General features: G+C 32.5%; 1 protein-coding gene across 5 annotated transcripts in view; it reads left to right on the top strand.

Moving 5' to 3' along the window:
* The window catches only part of RUNDC3B (RUN domain containing 3B), a 126,705-nt gene that overhangs the window by 63,774 nt on the left and 43,355 nt on the right, over positions 1–19,576 (top strand). For all 5 annotated transcript variants that reach the window (XM_025872825.2, XM_073898750.1, XM_073898749.1 and 2 more), the window contains 3 exons: positions 3,312–3,397; positions 8,918–9,007; positions 11,154–11,234. In XM_025872825.2, coding sequence (XP_025728610.1) covers positions 3,312–3,397; positions 8,918–9,007; positions 11,154–11,234 — 257 coding nt within the window. The remainder of the gene's footprint in view (positions 1–3,311; positions 3,398–8,917; positions 9,008–11,153; positions 11,235–19,576) is intronic.

Raw genomic sequence — 19,576 nt, forward strand, 5'->3', positions numbered from 1 at the left:
TATCAGGAAACAAGATCAAATGACGAAAACTAAGAAATATAAAAAAGACAATTGAAACAGACCTATGGGAGAAGCAGATAATGAACTTTTAAGTAATTGTAGTAGAAAATATAAGGACTAGTAGTACCAGAGAACTGGAGTATATAATAAAGTGTAAATAAAAAACTATAAAATATTCATTCATACCAAACATAGAACCTACACAAAAATTGATCATTGGCTGAGTTATAATTCATCTCTGTGGATTTCAGATTGAAGTAATCTAAAGTGTGTTCTCTAACCACAATGGAATTAAGCTATAATTAATAACAAAAAGATAACAAGAAAATGCTTAAGTGAGTCAACATTGAGAAGGACTTCTGAATAACTCATGGATGAAAGAAGAAATTACACTTGAAATTGAAAAAATATGTGGAAAGTAGTGATAATGAAATATAACATGTAAAAATTTGTGCTTAGAGGAAAATAGGTTTAAATATAGGCTCTCATTTATATGAAAGACTAAAGGCTAAAAATCAGTGATCAAAGTTTTCGTCTGAAAAGCTATTAAAAAAAGTAATATACTGAAAAAGAAGGAAAGAAATGATGAAGAGCAAAATTGAATTAAATGAAAAAATGTACACTAGAAGAAAATCAACCAAACAAAAATTTGATGGTTTTAAAAAGATTAATACAGTTGATAAGCTTCTAGCAAGACTATTCATAAAGAGAAAAAGAGAGATTATAAATTAACAATATCAGGAATAAAGAAGAGGCCAATGAACCCCATAGACCCTACAGGCATTAAAAATCCTAGAAGGATATTATGAATAACTTCATACCTATAAATTTTAAACTTTACATGAAATGGGCAAATTCTTTGAAAAAAATCATAAAACTAACATGAAAAGGAAGAAAACATCTGAATATTCTGATATCTTCTAAAGAAGTTGAATCTATAGTTGAAGTCTTCCCCTTGCAGGCCCCATTTTTAATTTATTCTTATGGATTTGTAAGAATTATTTTTATTTTACAAATGAGTCTTTTGTCAGATGCATGTAATGCAGATATCTTTGCCTACTATGTAATTTGTCTTTTTGTTCTCTTAAATGATTACAGTTTATCCCCTGAAACAGGAGGGAAGGTAGAGTGTATAGGTTTTTATTCAGTTAGGTTGGTTTGGTGGTGAGATGTTTCCTATCTTCTTGATTTGTCTATTTTTTGTTTCTTTGTAGAGATGAGTAGGGATAGTATTGTAACCTAACTCACACAATTCTTGGGAAGATTAAATATCTTTTTTTAAAAGATTTATTTGAGAGAGAGAACGTGAGTGGGGGGGGCGGGTAGAGAGAGGGTGAGAATCTCAAGCAGACTCCCTGATGAGCATGGGGCCCAAAGGGGGCTTGATCTTACGACCCTGAGATCCTGACCTGGGCTGGGCTGAAATCAAGAGTTGGATACTTAACTGACTGAGCCACCCGGGCACCCTGGGAAGATTAAATATCCTAATGTATATAAATATTTTAATGTATCTTAAAATGGGGCCAAGCATATATTAATTACAGCCTTCAGAAGTGTTGACTGCTTTTTATTTATTTATTTTTCAAAAACTTTCAGTGACAAAGAAATGAATATTTGTGTCCCTGGAGAAAAAAAAAAACCTAAGTGGTTCACCATTATCCAACTTTGATAAAGTCTAAAATCTTAAACCTGGTTTTTCGACTTCCCCACTTCATGGCCCCTACATTTATAAGTCTGTTTATCTTCTGTTCTAGTAAAAGTTCTTTTGCTGAAAGAAAAGAAACTGTTAAAATTAGCACAGTGTATTATTATAATACAATAGAGAATTCCACAAACATCCAAGGACAGGAAATTAAGTGCAGCCCAGTTTTGCATGTATTGAAATTATTAAATCAGGAAGCAGGGCTTTCCCCCACATTTCTTATCTAGCTATAGCACAGTCTCCTGTGTCTAACTTTCTCTGGAGAGCAACTCTCCCAGCTTCTGCTCCGGTGAAATCTTAGCCTTTTGATTCAAGCTACTACTACCAGCCTCCTTGTCTTTCAAAGGAAATTTCGAGAGAGAAACTTGGGATTGCTGACCAGTGGCTTGCCTCTTCCTTCCTGTTAGGTCAGCTACAGCTAACTGTAGGTTCCTCAAGGCTTACTCTGCAGAAAACAATGGACCGAACACTGTGCAAGCTAAAAGGGGTTTTGAGCTTGATGGGCAAATTGACTGCCATGCTAATCACACCCATATCATTCCTTTATTTCCCAACAATACTGCTGCTTCTAGTTGGTCAGGTTTTACCACTGTCTAGATTGACTGCTTTTTGATCCTTCCTATCCGGAAGTTTGGTGAATTCATTAAAGTTGTAGACATATCTAAAGAATGCTTTTTTTCTCCATATGGGTAGTCAACCATCATATATATTGATTAGTGTCACCTTTATTCTCAGCTGTCATTGAAGTGTTTTGATTTTCTATTTCATTAATCTTTATGGATTTTCTGGAGATTTGTGGGAGGGCTGAGTGAAAATAAAAGTAATCGAATTAAAAAATTCTCATTACAAATATGACCTCTTATATTCTTTCATTCTAAACAAAGAGTCCAGGAGAAATGCTTTGGATTATTAAAAAAAAAATAACTGGCTGTTCTCAACTATTGAATGATATTACCCCTTTCAAAAATAAAATTAAATTATTCACTTTAGTCAGAATTGTCTTTTTCTGTGATTTTCTGCTAGAAATTGGTTCTGAATAATTTTGCTGTGCATTTGTTTTTTGTTTTTTTTGGCTTAATATTCAGTAATAGTTTTTAGACTGTCCTGGGTGCAAACTCAGTAATTCATGATTTGGATGCATGATAAATAATGAAATTTGGTTCATTATTAGTTATCTAAAACCTCCCTCTGGAAAGATAGGTGGGAAATTTTCTTAAGTGGTGTGCCAGTGATTTTTCTTTTAGAAGAGAATGGATTCTGTTCATGTTTTATAAGGAGACTCATTTTAATTAGCATGTTGATTTGGGCATTGAGGCAGAGAGTTATGAAAAGAAGTCTCTGATCCAATATTAATAGTTATGTCCCTTCAGAGGATAGAAAGTTAGTATGATATACTGTATCCTGTATCTCTAGAGAACAAAGGTATACTATATGTAATAAAAATTTACCCATTCTTACCTACTTAAATATTTTTTAACCTTTATCAAATGTATATTTTGATTGAGTTCTTCACATATTAAAATGCTTACATTTTTGATGACACACTGGGCAAAATATATTTTTAACTTGTAATTATTTTTCACATTTGATTCTTTCTTCTTCCTTTTAGGGTAGAGCCTGGATCAGAGTAGCACTCATGGAAAAACATTTATCTGAATACATCTCTACAGCTCTGAGAGACTTCAAAACAACCAGGTTTAAACATCCTTTTGATTTTCAAATATGTATTTAAAACAGTCAGCTAAAGATTAGAAATAAAGATTAGAATGAAGATTAATTCCCTTCTAAAGTCTTCAACTATTTTATTTCCTCTTTTTGTACTGCTCAGGTAAATCCACTATCTTAGGAAAATGCCATTCATCAGCTAAACAGACATCTACTTTGGTTTATCTTTTGAGGCTTCACATTATGTCTAGAATATCTTTTCTCTCAATCATTTCTGTTTCTTACACTTTCAATACCTGAAATTTCATTCTCTCCACAGACTTTTCCCTGACCAGTTAATTTGAAGGAAAATCTAACCATGAAATTTCTACAGCATTCTTACTCTTTCCACATTTTATTCTTTGTTTTAATTCATATATGTAACTAATGATCGCTCAATTGTCTTTTTATGGCAGGCTATATGAATGTTGTTTTTCTTAGGTTGTATACACTTAAGAGATGACATGCTCTGCCATGTGAAAAACAGGACTTTATTATTTTTTTACGGTAGTAGAAAAAAGATTCATATTAAGACAACAGGCATTCCTATAAAATCCTGGTCTACTAATCTTTGTTTATAGCTTTTGCTAAAGAAACTACTTTTCTCCATTTCAAAAGTGTTTGTAAATGAAAATGTTCAATAATTTCAATACCTTAAACATGTACTGTTTAACACAGTGGCCACTAACCACGTGCCACTGTGTAAATTAATACTCATTAAGAGTAGGTAAAATTACTAAATCACTTCTTCAGTTGCCATATCACATTTCAGGTGTTCAGTAGATATGTGCAGCTAATGGCTACCAAATTGCACAGCACAGATGCATAACCTTCTGTTGGACCACACTGCCTTAGACACTTCTAAATTACCATACTGATTTCTACCTCATAAATCATGTTTGTGAAAGAGAAGATGAGAGTGACAACTATAAATCAGTTTTGATAGAGGAAGTTAGGTCCATAGATAAAGAAATCATATACCTGGAAGAATCTTAATTTCCATGTCCTGATGCAATATTTGGCATTTTGGATTTTGAGAAAATCTCGACATTTATTATGATACATTCTTTTTTTTGTTTTGTTTTTTTGTTTGTTTTATTTCCCACTTTACTTAGATATAATGGACATGCTGTGTAAGTTTAAGATATACATGTTTATTTGATATGCTTATGTACTACAAAATGATTACTGCCATATCATTAACTAACACCTCTATCATAGCACATAATTATTTGATATATAATTATTGAATTCTTTTATAGCAATATTCTTTAGGGATATTTCTAAAGATAGGCAGTGAAATGATGTTTGCGGTGAACTTCATGAAATGAAAAATTTGTTTTTTATTTATTATCACTAGTAAATAAGTTTAATTATGAAAACTAAATATTAAGGATACTAAGGCTTTGAAAATAATAGTATCAAAATCTCATAGATCAAACCTAATACTCCTAAATTAATGAAATCAAAACCAAGTTTACACAGAAATCATCTCCTGTTCAATAACAAGGCTGCATTAAGGTTATGGTAGTCTTCTGAGTAAAAATTAAAGCATTAATAATCTTAGTTGTTACTCTTGTTTCTTAGACAATTGGGTGGGGTAGAAATAATTCTCAAATAGATTATTTTTAGAATGAGAAGTTCAAATATTTAAAGGGAAATGCTTTTTGCCTTGTTCTGAGGTGTTAGCTGTCCTTTTTGATAAAAAGGAAATGATTTAGCTCAAAAAAGTCCATCAAGTAAAAATACTTTTGTAACAATATATAAGCATACCTTATTCAAACAGAAACATGGCTTAGGAAATGTTTATACATACATACATGCAAATATATAATGTTTATATATATACATACACACAGTACTTAAATGTGAATATAATGGCTCTAATTCCCAGGAAAGGAAGTAAGGAGTTATTTCAGAATTCTCATCTTAGAAGTTAACTGAAAAATGCGGTTGCAAAGTCTTCCTTTTTTTGTTTTAAACTATTTACACTGTTTTTTGTTTTTTGTTTTTATTGAAATCAAACCAAAGAAACTTCTTAATTTATAAGTAAACTTGATTGTGAACCTCTAGCCCCAGCGTATCTATTATTTGGAAGATTAGGTTTGTAAAATACAAGCAAACTATTGGAAAGAATAGTTACACCTTACCTTTTGTCTGGATGCTGCCTGATATAAGTGCTTGTAGAACAATGAGAAATGATCTCTGATCCTTTAGGAATCTTGAGAGTTTCTGAATCAAGTAATTTCTTCTTGTTCTACTCTTCAAAGATAAAGAGTAATGACTTTTGGTAATACAAGTGTTTACCCCAGTACAGAAGGAGGATCTCCATGGGCTAAGATAGGCAAGCTTGAGAATACTAATCAGTGGAAATCCAAGGATAAGATTGGGTGGAGGAAGTATGGGGATGAGAAATGCAGTAAATCCTCTGGTAGGAGTACATCACATGGCTCCAGAGTATTAGAGACATTCAGGTGATTTTTTTTTTTCCTAAGGTGGAGGATGTCTTAGCTATTGAAAACAACCCTTGCAGAGTTTCATGGTTTAGGGATTGAGGTGTTAACTGGGAAATAACCAGAGTTGGGAGGTTGGCGGATTTGAGATTAGAATCCAAGCTAAAAAAAAAAGTGGGGGGGAATTGTTTTGGTAGGTTACTGGGAAGACTGAGAATAGAGAGTAAGATAAGGTAGGTAAGGGAGAAACTGAATTAATTTGCTCTGAGTTTTAATTTCTCCCCATCCACAGACTGAAAAATAATTAGAAAAGTTAAGCTAAGAAGCAAAAATGTGACACTTGAAACAAAATTGAAAACATTCTGATAAGAATTTGAAGTAGCAAATATGGAAAATGTAAAGAAGAGATATAATTAGTTTTATGGAGACCTATTTAATACTTTAAAATTGTACCACAGTACTTAATTTATAATGACAAAAGTTATGCTCAGAAGAAATATCAATTTTCTTGATATTATATAGGACTAAGAAAAGGAAGGAGTAAGTAGAAAATAAAACTTCAAAAATTACTGAGCTCTCACAAAGTGAAAAAGGAGTTGATAAATACTTTTCTCACTTATAGAAAAGTAGATAGTGAACAATATAACATATCTTTCAAGAGCTAAGAAGGACTTTTCGAATCTGAATCTGTTTAAAAGTTTTACATTATTAAGATGAAAACCATTGTAAAAATTGCTTGTATACTGCTGCCTCATAGCATATACAAAAATTACTGAAAATCGATCGGACTTACATGGAAAACTCTTAGAAGAAAACATAAATGTAAATCTTCATGACCTTGGATTAAGAATAGTTTCCTGGAAAGGGGGTGGGGGGATAGGTTGGCCTGGTGATGGGTATTAAAGAGGGCACGTATTGAATGGAGCACTGGGTGTTATATGCAAACAATGAATCATGGAACAAACACTACATCAAAAACTAATGATGTATGGTGATTAACATAACATAATAAAATAAAAAAATGAATTTGTAAAAAAAAGGGTTATAGTAAATGAGGTTTGTACAACATTATACTTCAGGTATAGTTTTGAGTGAAATTATTTCACATGTAGCAAGTGTTTCACTTATATTGTTTAACTTCAAAAATTATTAGTAAAACTAAAACCAAAAAAACTCCTCAAAACAATATTATATACACACATATGTAAGATCTTTAGACTTTAAGAAATCTCTAAAATTGGTTAGATTTGTGTGTGTGTTTGATATTCTTCAACAGTCCCTAAGTCAATTTTGACATTAGGAAACAAGCAGAAGTAATTTTGATCTGATTTTTAAAGAATGTACTTTTAAACATGGTGGACTCAAGATGGAGGAAAAAAAAATAGAACTTTTCTTATAAAGGGAAATACTAGGAATAATGGGTGATTCCCAGTATCAAAAACCAGAATTCTTTCTAAGCCATGTGTCCCATAGAATTTGGGGATCTAGAGTCATTGTAATCATAGTTCTTCTAGGAGTCAGAATAGTCTGTCAACAGCCAATTTAGCTATTGGGACAGTGACAGAATCTCAGGTATATAGATTTATTTAAATATCTTTATCTTTTTGTTAAATATCTTAGTTAAATATATAGAAATTCCTTCCATTTATTTTATTAATCTTTGTTAGACTGGAAGTCTTTAGTTTTTCTCTTTTCTGTATAAGTCAATAAAAGCAATTCCCATATTTCCAAGGAAACAGAAAACACCTATTCCAAGCCAGTCTTCCCACCATATTTATTTGTAGCCTTATATCTGACAGAGGGTAGAATAGTGGTCTCTTATTTTCCCTTGTACTTTTTATTCACTTAAAATTCCTTTTGAACTATAACATAGGTTAAATTCTCTTTAAATATTTTTGTTTTATAGGAAGTGGTATGGTTTAATAGAAATGTATAGAACTTAAAAAGAATTAGGTTTCTTTCTTGAGCAGTTTATCTGCATGAGCTTGGGCAAGTTGTTTTAACCTAATTCTTAACTTTTCTTGATGGTAAATTTGAAATTAATGATAGTTTCCACCTTTGCCTCAGGGCTATTTGAGCAAGTATCAAATGATATGTTTGTAAAAGTATTTTTAAACTGTGAACTATGCAGAATTGGCAGTGGGATTTCATATGAGCATATTAAAATCTTTTTTACTGAAAAGAGTAAGACAAATTTCATTTACTAAAATGTTTTCCTTCTAGTTAGTGGGGTCTTACAGAGTGGCATCTACTATCTATATCTAATATAAATAGATATAACAATGAAATGATCCCTGCTTACTGAACATAAACTAGCTTTTGCACAGTATTATTTTTTAAAGAAAGTAAATACAATGATCTTACATTCTTTTGTGGAAAAATACCTTTTGGCTCATATCATGATATTTTCTCAGAATATTTTAAGTATATTAAAATAAAATTTTAGTATTTTAACAACTAATATTAACTGAAACAGAAAGCTTTATAGGAATTAACACTGATAGATTCATATTCATATTTTGTCAGAGATAATGAACACTTTCTTTTTCATACACAGTCACCCTGCTAGCCCATTAGTATTGTAGTGTTAAAGGTTAGCATGAATTACTAATGATCACATCTTTCTAGTTCTTCATTTAGTTAATGACCCTTGGCATTACAGAAAAACAATGTGCGTTTGTGTTTGTTCTATGTATACCACAGTAGTCTACATAGTTTCAGAAAGAGACCGGTATAAATGACTGTGAGTTTGCCACCTTTCAAATTACATTCATACTGCTTCACTATTAGGGAAAAATAGTAGACAGTCTTGGCCCATTGAAAGAGTCACTTTAGGGATTCTTTTTAAGAGAAGTGGAAACACTTAGAATGGTTTTTTTGTTAATGCTGGGATTTTTTTTTTTTCTAAATATCTACAAGAATTGGGTGATCCGGATAGTTTTTATTTTGATAAATAAAATTTAGTTCTTTCTACTTTAGCTTCGTCTCTAAATAATTTCTATAGATGAAACTTCAGTCTGCTTTTAATATTTACATATTTACCCATTTAATTTTTTAGGCGATTTTATGAAGATGGAGCAATTGTCTTGGGTGAGGAAGCAAATATGCTTGCTGGCATGCTGCTTGGACTAAATGCTATTGATTTCAGGTACTTAATCTAAGTGTATTCAGTTTTTAAGTTATACAACCTCATAATAGTTTCTACCTAGGTTTTTTTTCTTGGTTTGCTAATAAGTAAAGCACACAGCTGGATATTGATATTTGATTCATGTTATTCCCTATCCAGCAACATCGGCTTTCTTAGTTTGCTCTCAGAATAGAGGCTGTCTCAGGTTAAGGAATTAACTGACATGTTTGCTCTCTAGCTTGGGCAAAACAATCCAAGATTGCATTTCCCCAGCAGAAAAATTATATACCCTGGTAGCACTGGAGGAAATTTTTGGATCTTATCTCTTAGTAATTTTAGCTCCGGCTTTAAAATAAAGAGATGCACTAAAAGTAGATTCAAAGCAAGAAAGATTTTTATTATCTCATGTATTGAAATAAAAAAGATCCTGGCATATCTTGGGTATCTTATGTTTGTATTATATATCTAGACCAGCAAAAATATTGTTAATATTTGCTTTTATTATCAACAAGATGAATTGATTTCAGACTAAAGTTATAAGTACTAAAAATGTAAGTGTAAGTTTTTCATAGATTTATAAGAGTATCTTTTTGCATTTCTTTAATCGATCCAAGATTTTACATTATGCTAAAAGTAAAAGGTTTGGGGCACCTGGGTGGCTCAGTCATTAAGCATCTGCCTTCGGCTCAGGTCATGATCCCGGGATCCTGGGATCAAGCCCCGAATCGGGCTCCCTGCTTGGCGGGAAACCTGCTTCTCCCTCTCCCACTCCCCCTGCTTGTGTTCCCTCTCTCTCTGTGTCTCTCTCTGTCAAATAAATAAATAAAATTAAAAAAAAAATAAAAGTAAAAGGTTTGTTTATAACAAGAACTCAAACATAAGAATGATGGAAATATTAAAAAATTTTTTGAAAAGCATCACTTAAAAATCGAAGAATATCAACAAAATAAGTATAAACTTAAATGAAAATCTACTGTTAGATTTTGAATCAAAAAATAATGTTGCTCATTTCCACTGAGGTTACCATTTTTTAGTAAACACTTCCTTTTCAAAATACTTTCATTTTGTCAGCATAATTATCCTCTAAGATTTAATAAAGTATTCAGTTATTAGCTGAATTATTCGGAATATGAATATGATAGATGCAATATGGAGGTTGGTTTTTTTTTAATCCTTCTATGTGTGTTAATTTTTCACTTGTCATGCTGCTGTGAAAGCAAATATCTTAAAGATACATTAGTAATAGTTTTATAAATGAAGGAAAGCTCTTATCAAGTGTGGCTACTTTTGTTCACTCCTTATTCAAGTATGAAAAAGTACGTACATACCCTTGATATTATATTAGAATGGTATTTCAACAGGCAAACTTCCCAAAGAAACCAGAAGGTGGGAGTTCATAGATGAATTTGTTTTTTAAAAGATAACAATGTTCTTGTTTATGTTCCTAGAGGATGTACTTTTTTCTTTTAGTAATAGTAATAATAAAACTAAACATCTTTTTTTATTATCCAGTTGGATATACCATCATACAAAACAAAGATGACTGGATTGGGAGACCAGGAGATCTAGAGTTTCTTTACTGGCTTTATGAGACTCCCAGTATGACTTTGGGCAAATCTCAACCTTTCCCTGTTGCCATGGCCTCAAAAAGGATTGACTAAAGATTAAAAGGGTTTTTTTTTTAGCATTCTTCTTAGGTCTAGGATCCAAGCCCTTTCACTTATTCAGATATTTTAGAAAAACTTTCATTTTCTAATTAGTCAGACCTTTTAAGGAGTTAGTCAATGTCAAATAAGAGTCTGTATGAAAATGTGAACAAGTCTTCATTTGAAAATCCTCTAGTAACATCTTAAAATCCATGAGGACCAAGGTAGTGTCTGACAAATAATGTTTGAACAGATTTCTCAGAAAGTTTTTCTTTTGCGTGATATATTCATATTAGAGTGTATTAACTTGTGCAGTCCTTTGTCATTGGTAGTGAAAGTAGAGTATCTTTATTAAGGTGTTCATTTGTAACAAGTAATGTATGAATTAAATATGAATAAAATATAAATAAAAAAATTTACCTGCAATTTGATGAAACACGTCTCTAACAAGAGATTGTTTATAACACTTAGCATCAATTTAAAAGTTTATTATGTGACGTATTTATTGTCTCTTGTCTTAGCTTCTGCCTCAAGGGAGAAGGATTGGATGGAAACTTTCCTGCCGTAATAGACTACACACCATATTTGAAGTTTACCCAGAGGTATTTGATGTTTTGAAATATGTTACTGAAATCTTAATTTATAGTTGAATATCATGTGTAACATAGTCATCTGATTAAAACTGTTTTTATTTCAGTATCAGAAATCATTCAAAAATACAAAATCCATTTGCATTTTTAGTGTTTCTGTAAATACACTTTTTGTGTAATTGTAATTCCAGCATAAATGTAGTTTTTAGAAAACAGCATGTATTTCTATTGCTATAGTCATAATGGTAACTTTAGTAGCCCTGTTATAGTCCATTGAGAGTTCAAAACTGAAATCCATCATTCAGATTGTTCTCCATTTTCTTTTCATTATAAAGGAAAGAATAGCAAACACTTTGTGCAAATCAATTTTCTTTTTGTTTTTACTGTGAATTTACAGTTACTCAGGCAAATACGATGAAAAATTTTATGGCCCTTAAAGTATGTCTGTATAAAAGAGTTGTACCAATTTATCCTACTACCAGGATTGTGTGAGAGTTAAGAATTTCCTGCAATCTCATCAGCATTGAAAATTAATCAGATGAAATCTGTGGATTTTTTTATGTGCATAATTCGTTTCCTGAATAGAATGATTGTCTTTATATATTTTAAAAATGTTGTGGTAAGGCCAGAGCTGTAAGGGAAACAGAAAGAGAGAGAGTAATATATGTATATTTGTAATGTACATACACACACACACACACACACACACACACACACACACACGCACACTGAAGATGCATTTATTGAGGACCTAATGTAAGAAAGAAACTTTCCTAACTGCCAGGGGTACATAGATTGCAAGGGTTGTAGGTGCTACGTGAAATTCTGAGAAGTATAGTCCTTGTCTCCAGGATGAGAGAAGTCACTATCGGAGAGATAGGACTGTGAAGATACTTCAGGTAGTGAGGGAGAAGTAACACAATATTATGCTACCAAGATTTCTAACTTGAGTAAATGGATTACTTGGGAAAAGGGATAATTCTAGTACATTAGATCTATAAAAAAATTACAGCAAGAATTTTTGAACAGGCATAAAATCACACTGTTTGGGATGTATTGGATTATAGGACATTTTATGAAGGTAACAAATAGTTCAAAAATAATACTAGTAAAAAGAATAGTGATAATACTTATTGAAAGCTTTCTATATATCAGGCATTGTTCAAAGTACTTTCCTTCCATTAACTCATTTAATCCTAAAAAGCCAGTGACATAGGCACGACTATTTTAATTTTACAAATGAAAAAACTGAAATGCAGAGCGGTTAAATAACTTGTCCATAGTCATACAGTTAGTTTGTGCAGAGTGTGCCACAGGCCTGGAATTATAGAGCAAGATGACAGCTGCACATTAGGGGTTTGGCCATTAACATATAGGTGGAAAGGCTATTTTTAGTGATTTAGGAAGTGACTTAAAATATAGAGATAAGTGTGAAATCTCATTTTTCTCTCCTACTTATATGAGTCTGTACTAATTATTACAACACTTTATAATAATGGAACTTTCTCAACTGGTCCCCTCAGAATGAATTTGGTGATATATGCTCTGTGTTTCCAACTTGCTTAACCACTTTTTGTCTGAATTTTTATGCAACTTCCTCTTTCTCTGATGCACTAATCCAAACATGTATGTATAGTTCCCTCTCCTTTATATGCTGAGGGATTTCTCCTATCTTATAAAAAGAACAATAAAATGGGAAGGCAAATATCAGTTCAATCTAGTCATAAGCACATTTGCATTACTGACCATGGAGATCTTCTTTTTAGAAAGATTTAAACTATCCTTATTGTCATAAAGAACCAGTATTTTAAACATTCAATTGCTTCCATGAAATATGCCTGTATTAGACAAATTTTAAAAAAGCTTTATTGGGTTTCTAATTTTAAGAAACTGTAAAAGTCTATCCCTAACAAAATTTCTCCTTTTAATTTATTTGGAAAGTAATATGTACTAAGTATAGAAAAATTAGAAAATAAAGACAGGTAGATAGAAGAAAGTTTAAGTCACTCATAATCTTACCTTTAAGAAGCAGCTGCTAGAAGCATTAACATTTTGATGGGTAGCTTTCCGGCATTTTCTATGCATAGATATATTTTTTCTTTAATTAAAATGGAATCGTAATGTACATGTAATACTTATTTCCCTTAATACTGTATAATGGACATTTTTGCATGTCATTAACTATCCTTCCACAGCCTCATTTCCCTAAATGAATATAATTTAATTATCTATATAACGTCTTTACCCAGTTATTGTTGGACCTTTAGGATGCATTCAGTTAGTTTGCTGTCACATGCACTATTGCAGTTAATAACTTTGTAACTACATCTTTTTATACAGACCACAATTATTTAAGTTAAACTCCTGGAAGTAAAATTTCTTGAATAAACCATATATATTATTTATTAAAGCTTTTGAAATATGCTGTCATATTGCCCTCCAGAGAGGCCTAGTATACTAGTTTAGTTTCTATAGGCAACATGAGAGATTGCCACCTTCCCCCCATTGCCAACTAAGTATTAAAAGTGTGGCCAATTCTTTAAGTGAAAAATGATATCCTGTTGGGGTTTTTTCCTATTGTTTTAATTTGCATTTATCTGATCACTGGTGCCACTGAATTTTTTTTTTTTAAGATTTTATTTATTTGACAGAGAGATAGAGAGCACAAGTAGGCAGAGCGGCAGGCAGAGGGGGAGGGAGAAGCAGGCTCTCTGCTGAGCAGGGAGCCCGAGGGGGGACTTGATCCCAGACCCTGGGATCATGACCTGAGCCGAAGGCAGCCACTTAACCGACTGAACCACCCAGGCGCCCTGCCACTGAACTTTTTAAAAATGTTTATTAGACATTAGTCTTTTGAAATGGAGCGTTGTTACCTTTCAAAGTTAAATATATGAAATATGTTAATAGAAAACATCCTAAAATATATTTCATATTTAAAACTGGTTTTTAGTTTTAGGTTGTTTACCAGTGAGATGAAACTCAGTTTTTCTGAGTTACATCTTGATATAACTTTAAACATTTTTTCTTGAATGGATTTTAGGCCTGAAAAGTCCAGTAACTAATTATTGTTGGTCTCTTATGACGCCTTCAGTTTTTTGCTTTTAAATATAATGTTGTCATAAGCATTCTTATAGCTAAGTCTTTGTACTTAAACAGGATTATTTCCTTAATGAGGCAAATTTCTACAAACAAAATGGCTGATTTAAAGAGACTGTTAAGTCCTGTATGTTGTTAAATTGCCCTTCTTAGACGTTCTGTCCCATACAGTCTGCCTTTCCCTCGCTTCTTGTAGGGGTAAAATAATCATTTTGCTATGGAAGACCAGTCCTTTGACCTGTACACCACATCCCATCTTCTCTCTTATGTTAAGGTCTTCACCCCAAATAGTTGTCCTCTTCCATTTATTTTCCCTCTTTTCTAGATCTTCCCACACATCACAGCATACAAGCAATGTTGTTATTTTCCCCATGTTAAAAAACAAAACAGAGACTTTCCGCATAGTCACTATGAGCTACTTTTCAGTCACCTCTCCTTTATTATGAAACTGTGTCTCCAGGTTTTGTTTTTTGTTTTTGGCTCCATTCTGCCTTGCACTATTCAAATTGAGCTTTAGTAATTACCCCTGAAAGTGCTCTTGTCAAAGTCAGCAGTGATGTCTCATTGCCAAATCCAGTGGTTAAATCGTTTCCTCTTCTGTCTCAACCTTTGAGCAGTTTGATACCCATGATTCCTCTCTTCAGCACTTCTCCAGTTTCCCTCCTGTTGGCTCCTCCTTACTTCCTGTCCCCGTTTCTCCTCACCTCCCCAACCTCTAAATGTTAGACTCTTTCAGAGATCATTCCCAAATAATCTTTTCTATGTGTAGTCACTCTCTAAGTAGTTTGATCCAGTTTTATGGTTCTAAATATTATCTTTATGCTACTCTTTCCCAAATGTATACTTCTACCTGGAACACTGCCCTAAGCTCTAGACTTCTACATCTAGCTGCCAACTTGCCATCTCCACTTGAATGTGTGATAAGCACCTCGAATGAGCATGTACTAAGTTGAACTCCTAATTTCTCTCCTCACAACTTTTCTTCCTTTAGCCTTTCCCATTCCAAGAATTGTAGTTCTGTCATTCTGGCTGCTTATGCTCAAAACTTTGATATCATCATTGAATTTTCTCTGCCATAATCCACATAGGATCCATCAGCAAACCCTTTGGCACCATCACTTTTACCTCCTTAAATTAAGATCTGTTATTTCTTCTTTGTCTATCTTTGTTAAAAATAAATGTTTAATTATTAGAAGTAAAGGAATAAAGAAGGGGAGTGATTATAATTCTTACTTTCTTATAAAGTATAAATAATAAAGCATTAAAGATTTTTGGTAAAAGTAAATGATTTTTCCTTTTATATCACTATATTTCCTTCATTGTCTCAGTAAAAATTCTAAAACCATTTTTCTCTTTAAAATATAGGAATGTTTCTGAAATTCTTAAGTGTCATTTTCCCACCAAAAATGTTTGCAGAATTTCTGTGTCTTTTAGAATAAGAGATACTTTTATGAGCATCAACTTTTGTAATTGTGCATAGGATAAAATAAGTCTTAGCAACACATATAGACCATTCATGACCTGGCATCAGTTTACCTTCTTAGCCATATTATTTGTCTACCATCCATTCAGCTTTTTTGAACAGCTATAGGATTGTTGGTCATTGAAATGTTCAGAGGCAATGTAGTATTGTTTAAAAACTTTGTAATGTAATACCAGTTTCCCTTACTAGGGTGAGTGTGAGCAAACTAATTATCTCTTACTCTTAATATCTTCCTTTGTTGGATGAATCTATTAAGTAGTGGAGCAACAATTCATGGGGTTATCATGAGGATTAATGAGATAATGTATATGAAGTGTTTATATAGTTCCTTGGAGTCACTGTGGAAAAGTATTTATTTTCTTTCTTGTCCTTTCAAGGAACTTATTATCACAGTCTTCCCTTTCTACTCTTTGAAGTTTTAAAAAATTACTAACTTAATTTCTTTGGTAGTCATATAATCATTCTGATTTTCTATTATTGATTCAATTTTGATAAATTTTATTAAAATTAAAAATATACATATATATCATGATGTTCAGAGATTTCTTTTAATAGCTCTTAAATCTCTTCATTTCTAGTTGTGTTACCTTTTGCCTTTTGTGTTCATAGCCCTTTTTTTGCTTAATTTTTAAAATCATTCTTGCCAAAGGTTTGTCATTTTTATAGTTTTTTTCATTTTTATTTTTTTTTAAAGATTTTATTTGAGAGAGTGAACGAGGGAAAGAGAGCATGAGCGGGGCAGAGGGGCAGAGGGAGAAGGAGAAGCAGACTCTCCTGCTGAGCAGAGAGCCTGAAGCGGGGCTCCATCGCAGGACCCTGGGATCATGACCTGAGCCGAAGGCAGATGCTTAACTGACTGAGCCACCATAAATTTAAGGAATACAGAATGAAGGTTTGTGATTTGCACATATTGTGAAATGATTACCACATAGGTTCAGCTAACATCCATCTTCTCATATAGACACAATAAAAAAAAAAGAAAGGAAAAAAAATTCTCCTTGAGATGAAAACTCTTAGGATTTATTCTCTTAACAACTTTCCTATTTTCATACAGCAGTGTTAGCTCTGGTCATCGTTTTGTATGTTACATCCCTGGAACTTATTTATCTTACAACTGGAAGTTTGAACCTTCTGACCATCTCATTCCAGTTCCCCTCCCCTTTCTCCATGTCCTCCTTCCCTCTGCTCTCTGCCTTTGGTAACTCCAAGTCTGATCTCTTTTTCTACTAGTTTTGTGTGTGGGGTGTCTGTGTGTTTAGATTCTACATATGAATGAAATCATAAAGTATTTGTCTTTCTCTGATTTATTTCACTTATTAGCATAATGCCTTCAGGGTCCATCCATGTTGTTGCAAATGGTGGGATTTCATATTCTATTTTATATGTATCCATTCATCCACTGATGGACCCTGAGATTGTTTCCACATCTCATCTATTGTACATGGTGTTGCTATGAATGTAGGATGCAGATATCTTTTCAAGTATTTGTTTTCTTTGGATATATTCCCAGAAGTGGAATTTCTGGATCATATAGTAGTTCTATTTCTAAGTTTTGGAGGAAACTCCATAGTGGCTATTATCAAATTTACAATCCCACCAACAGTGCACAAGGGCTCCCTTTTCTCCACATCCTCACTAGCATTTGTTATCTTTTGTCTTTTTGATTATGGCCATTCTAACAGGTGTGAGGTGGTATCTCATTGTGATTTTGATATGCATTTCCCTGATGACTAATGATGTTGACGATCTTTTCACGTACCTGTGAGCTTTTCATATATCTTCTTTGGATAAATGTCTTTTCAGGTCTTTAGTCTATTTGAAATTGGATTATATGTCTTTTTGCTGTTGAGTTTCTATTTTGGATATTAACTCCTTATTGTATTTATGATTTGCAAATATTATCTCCCAATCAGTAGGTTGCCTTTTCATTTTGTGGTGGTTTCTGTTGCTATGTAGAAGCCTTTTAGTTTGATGTAGGCCCATTTGTTTATTTTTGCTTTTGCTTTTATTTTCCTTTGTTTTTGGCCTCAAATCCAAAAATCATTGTCTGGATTGATGTCGGGGAGCTTACTTTCTGTTTTCTTCTAGGAGTTTTACAGTTTCAGGTTTTACATTCAAGTCTTTACTTTGCTGAGTCGATTTTTGTGTATGCTCTAAATAGGGGTCCAGCTTTATTCTTTAACATGAGACTGATCAGTTTTTTCAGCTCCACTTATTGACAAGACTATTCTCTAACTGTTGTATATTTTTGGCTCCTTTGTCATAAATTAATTGACCAAATATGTGTAGGTTTATTTCTGGACTCCCTTAGGTTCCATTGATCTGTGTGTCTGCATTTATTCCAGTACCATTCTCTTTTGATAACTGTTGATTTGTAATGTATTTTGAAATCAATAGGTACAATGCCTCCAGCTCTGTTCTCTCTCAAGATTGCTTTGGCTGTTCAGTGTGTGTGGTTCCGTACAGATTTTATGGTCGTCCTAGGTCTATGAAAAATGCCATTGAATTTTGATAGGTGTTGCATTAAACCTTAGGTTGCCTTGGGTAGTATGGTCATTTTAACAATATTAATTTTCTCAGTTCATGAGCAGAGAATGTCTTGAAGTTTATGTGTGCCTTTCTCAGTTTCTTTCATCACTGTCTTACAGTTTCCAGTGTATAGGTCTTTTACCTCCCCTTTTACATCTATTCCGAGGTATCTTATTCTTTTTGATGTAATTATAAATGGGATTGCTTTCTTAATTTTTCTTTCTGATGGTTTGTCATTATTGTGTTGAAACACAGCTTATTTTGTATATTGATTTTGTACTCTGTGTCTTGACTGAACTCCTTCATTCTGTCAGTTTATTGCTGGTGTCTTTAAGATTTTCTATATACAATATCATGTCATCTGCAAACAGTTTGACTTCTTCCTTTCCAAGTCAGGATTGGTTAGGATTTCCAATACTATGTTGAATAATAGTGGGGACAGTAGGTATCTTTGTCTTCTTCCTGACCTTAGAGGAAAGGCTTTCAGCTTTTTTACCATTGAGTATGAAAGTAGCTGTGGGCTGGTCAGATATGGCCTTAATTGAGATACATTCCCTCTATACCCAGTTTATGGAGAATTTTTATGATTTTTTTTCTTTCTCAGTACTTAAATTTACCTCTTATAAGGATGTAAGGCTACAGATATCCCTTGAAGTACTACTTTAGCTGTATAAGTTTGATAAGTTGTTTTTATTTTAGTTGTTTTAAGTAAAATATCCATTATAATTTTTTTGACCAAAGAATATTTGAAATGTAAATTTTAATTTTCAAACATTTTGAGGGCTTTTGTTATAGTTGTGATTGGCGATATGGTCCACATAATAATAGTTTCTTGAAATTTGTTGAAAAATGGCCTAGAATTGATCAACATTCCAATGGTTGTGTCCTATATTCATTAGATTATGCTTGATAATGGTTGTTCTAATATTCTATAACCTTTCTTATTTTCTTATTTTTCTCTTTGAATTGATGAATTAAATTCTTTCATTGTGGTATCTGATTTCTTCAGTTTTTTTCAGGTAGTACTTTCAATTTATGCTTTCTGGTTTTTGAATCTAACTTAAAAGATGCATCTAAGTTTTGAAATCTTAGATTTTCCTGAAATAATGAATTTTTTTGTCTGTATATGGTAGCTGTAAATACATAGTAATTTTTTATTCCTTAAAGCCCATTTTGTCTGATATAAATAGAGCCCCACCAATTTTCTTTAGGTTAGTATTTTTTAGTATATTTTTTAACTTTTTTT

This window comes from Callorhinus ursinus, unplaced genomic scaffold (assembly GCF_003265705.2).
Source record: "Callorhinus ursinus isolate GAN/ISIS: 27379988/994484 unplaced genomic scaffold, GSC_fseal_2.0 scaffold12, whole genome shotgun sequence".
Lineage (NCBI taxonomy): Eukaryota > Metazoa > Chordata > Mammalia > Carnivora > Otariidae > Callorhinus > Callorhinus ursinus.